This window comes from Aptenodytes forsteri, unplaced genomic scaffold (genome assembly GCF_000699145.1).
Source record: "Aptenodytes forsteri isolate BGI_AS27 unplaced genomic scaffold, ASM69914v1 Scaffold168, whole genome shotgun sequence".
Classification (NCBI taxonomy): domain Eukaryota; kingdom Metazoa; phylum Chordata; class Aves; order Sphenisciformes; family Spheniscidae; genus Aptenodytes; species Aptenodytes forsteri.
In genome coordinates, this window is record NW_008796047.1 from 449758 (window position 1) to 452967 (window position 3210).

General features: G+C 64.4%; 1 protein-coding gene across 1 annotated transcript in view; it reads right to left on the reverse strand.

Annotated features, from left to right (window-relative positions):
- Positions 1 to 2588, reverse strand: part of FGF17 (fibroblast growth factor 17) — a 2730-nt gene extending 142 nt beyond the window's left edge. The window contains exons 1-4 of the mRNA XM_009286187.1: positions 2421 to 2588; positions 1906 to 2083; positions 665 to 771; positions 1 to 262 (exon numbers count right to left, since the gene is read on the reverse strand). Of these exons, the coding sequence (XP_009284462.1) occupies positions 1 to 262; positions 665 to 771; positions 1906 to 2083; positions 2421 to 2588 (715 nt within the window). The remainder of the gene's footprint in view (positions 263 to 664; positions 772 to 1905; positions 2084 to 2420) is intronic.
- Between the last annotated feature and the right edge of the window lie 622 nt (positions 2589 to 3210).

The window sequence follows — 3210 nt, forward strand, 5'->3', positions numbered from 1 at the left end:
TGCGGCGCGTGGGGGAGGACGAGCCGACGAACTCGAACTGCTTCTGCCGCTCGGCGTTGTTGGGGAAGGGCAGCTGCCCGCGGTACAGGCGCTTGATGAAGTGGGCTTCCCGCTGGTTCTGGCGGCTGCGGGAGGCTTTGCGGGGCCGGCCCTTGCGGGTGAAGGCCATGTACCAGCCCTCGTAGCGGGCGTTTTGGAAAGCCGTGTAGTTGTTCTCCAGCACGATCTCCGTGAAGATGCAGTCCTTGCTCTTGCCGTTGGGCTGCGGGAGGAGGAGAGGGGCGCTTAGCACCCACAGGGATGGGGCTGGGCGCTTGGGGATGGGACCCAAAAGGTGCTGCCACCCCCCTGCCACTGCCCAGTCCACCCCATCCCTGCCACGTTCACTGTGGCACCGACCCCAATGCACCGGGACCAGCTCCCTGGGGGCTTCTCCTTGCAGGAGCCGGGCTGAGCAGCACGGTGCTGATGGAGGAGAGGGGGGACCGGCAGCTTCTGGGGGAGCAGGGAGAACCCCCCACTGCACCAACACAGCCCCTGTGACTGGGGACACGGGGACCAGCCTGGCCGAGCATCCCGGCTCCAGCTGCTCAGGGGGGTGCCCGGGCTGAGCTCCGGGGACCGGGGACACGCGGAGGGCAAGCGCAGGGGGGCTGGGACTCACTTTCCCGATGAGCTTGCCCCGCTTGCTCATGCAGATGTACTTCTCGCTCTCAGCCCCCTTGATGCGGACGCGGCTCCCGAAGGTGTCCGTCTCCACGATGAGCTTGGCTGCGAGGAAGGGAGCAAGGGGGAAGTGTCCCAACGGGGGCTGCGGCACCCCCCCACGGGCTACTGGCATCCAAACCACCCCAGTCTCCTTCTCCCTGCCTCCATCTCGCCCCCCGGCATCCCTCCCTTCCCTTCCTGCCCATCGCCGGTGGGGCCAGGAGGACGGCCAGCCCCCGCAGCCGGGGCAGGGCAGCCCTTGCCGGGGGATGCTCCCCAGCCATGATGCTAAAGGGCCTTTGTTAAAACCCAGCAGAGTCAAACCGGGCGTTTGATGAAGGCGCCGGGGAGAGCAACGGCCCCTTCCTCCCCCCCCTCCCCGGCACATCCGCATTGTCGGTGATTCAATGGGGTCTCCCCTCCAGGGCTAGACCGAGTCCAGCACCCGGCGGGTTAATTATCCTCATCCTCATTGTTTCTCTACAACACAGCGGTGGCTGCAAAGGTTGGGAGCCGACACTGAAACCAATGACCCCGGCGGGTCCTGCGCTCCCAACAGCCCGCGCCTGAGCTGGCAGGGAGAATTCAGGGAAAGACCTGGAAAGGTGGTGAGTCAGCCTCGCTGGTCACCCGGCTTTGAAAAGCCTTTCCCGAAGCTTTTAGATGCTGGGGATGCCAGCCTGGCCTTTGCGGGGCTGCGATGCCCATCAGCACTGGCGTCAGGGCTGGGGCTCCCCAGCAAACCCCCCCCGGGGAAAGGTGATGCAGCCGGGGTGGGCTCTGCCCCGGGTGGGCTGCCCGCGCTGCCCGCCATGAATGGATATTTAAGAGGCTGATGCCGGGATCGGGTGATTCTCCTCCAGGAAAAGTTTCCTGTCTCACGCCAGGAAGATATTAGAAAGCACATGCCCTAAACGTAGGGCTTATAAATGCTGCATGGTATCAGAGAAATGCATGATTTTGGAAGTTTTGAGGTCAGGGCTGGCTGGTTGGGAGCCGTGCTCTCACGGGAGTTATTTGGGGGATTTTTGGGTATAAAACCAGCCAGCTGGGACAACTAGAACCTCCCTGCACCCCCTATTTCCCCTGCAAAACTCCTCTGGGAAGAGACATTTCCCGGGCCTTTTCCAGCCCTCCCATGAGCACGTCTGTCCCAGGCTGCGGGTACACCCCTCCGGGGAGCCGCCGGCCCCTTACCGAACTTGTTGCCGTCCTCGGCGGTGGCGGTGATCCTTTTGCCATTCACCTGGACGTGCTTGCCACTGGTCCGGCTGTAGAGCTGGTACTCCCTGATCTGCCGTCGGCTCAGCTGGTCGGTCATGGCACCCTGGTCCCTCACGTACTGGTTAAAATTAGGAGACGGTTGATTCTCCCCCTTTGTTTACAAAGGGAAAAATAAAATCAATTTGTTTTGGACAGCCGACGGCAAGGGGACGGAGCGGGGAGCCCGGCGGGGCGGGAGGGCTGGGGCTGGCCCCCGGTGACACGGAGATCCACCCGCCACCCCCATCTGCGGGCGAGGGAGAGCTCCCAGCCATCACCAGCCAAGCTGGTCCCCTTTGAGCAGCGATGAAGGCGCCGAGCAGATGCTTTGGACCCGCGAGCCACTCGCATCGTGGGCAGGGAGAGGCAGAGGTGTTGCTTTGCGACCCACGCATGAGGAGGATGCAGGGTCTCGCAGGGAAGGATGCTTTCCGCCGGGCACAGCTGACCGTTCCCTCGGGAGCGGGGTCGAGCTGCTGCTCCCAGCCATGCCCTGGGGCCAGACGGACACTCAGCAGCACCTCCCGCTCAGGCAGCACCCTCTGCTCCCAGGCAGGTACCGAGGACAGGCTGGGATGCAAGGGCTGTGCTTGCAAAACATCCACTGGGTCCCTCATGGGGGGGTGAGCCCCACCTAAAGCCGGGCTGGGTGTCCCGGGAGCAGAGCCTTCCCCTCCCCGTCCACCCTGAGCATGCACCGGCCCTGGGGCCAGGGGAATAAAACACCTTGCAGACCCCAACCAGCTCCGTGGCTTACGCTAACGGTGCAGCACAAACACACGAGGGTTATTGTACGGTAAACGGCAGCTAATTACTGCGGATGCGCTGGGGAGGGGGGGGTTAAGTGCTGGCAGTCAGCCCCCGTCCCCGCACCGGACTCCGGCCAGCGCCTCTCAACATACATCTTAAGAGAAGACTTGGTTTAATCCCGGTGCAAGTGGGAAGCCAGGGCTCAGGGCAGCACCGCGGCCGGCTGAGCTGCCCAAGAGACACCGGCCCCGGCTGAGCCGGCCCAAAAACCGGCTCCAAAAGGGCTGTGGGCAGGGGGACGCGCTCCGGGAGCTCAACCCACGGGGAGACCCAGGGAGTGTTTGGGGTCTGGCTGCCCAGTTCGGGGTGCGCAGCATCACCCGGGTGCACGGGACCTGCTGCCCCGCATCCCCCGGGCTGCAGCATCGCCTCGCTGGGCGTGAAGCCTGGCACGAGGGGATCCGGCCCTGCCCGCTCCCGCGGGGAGGG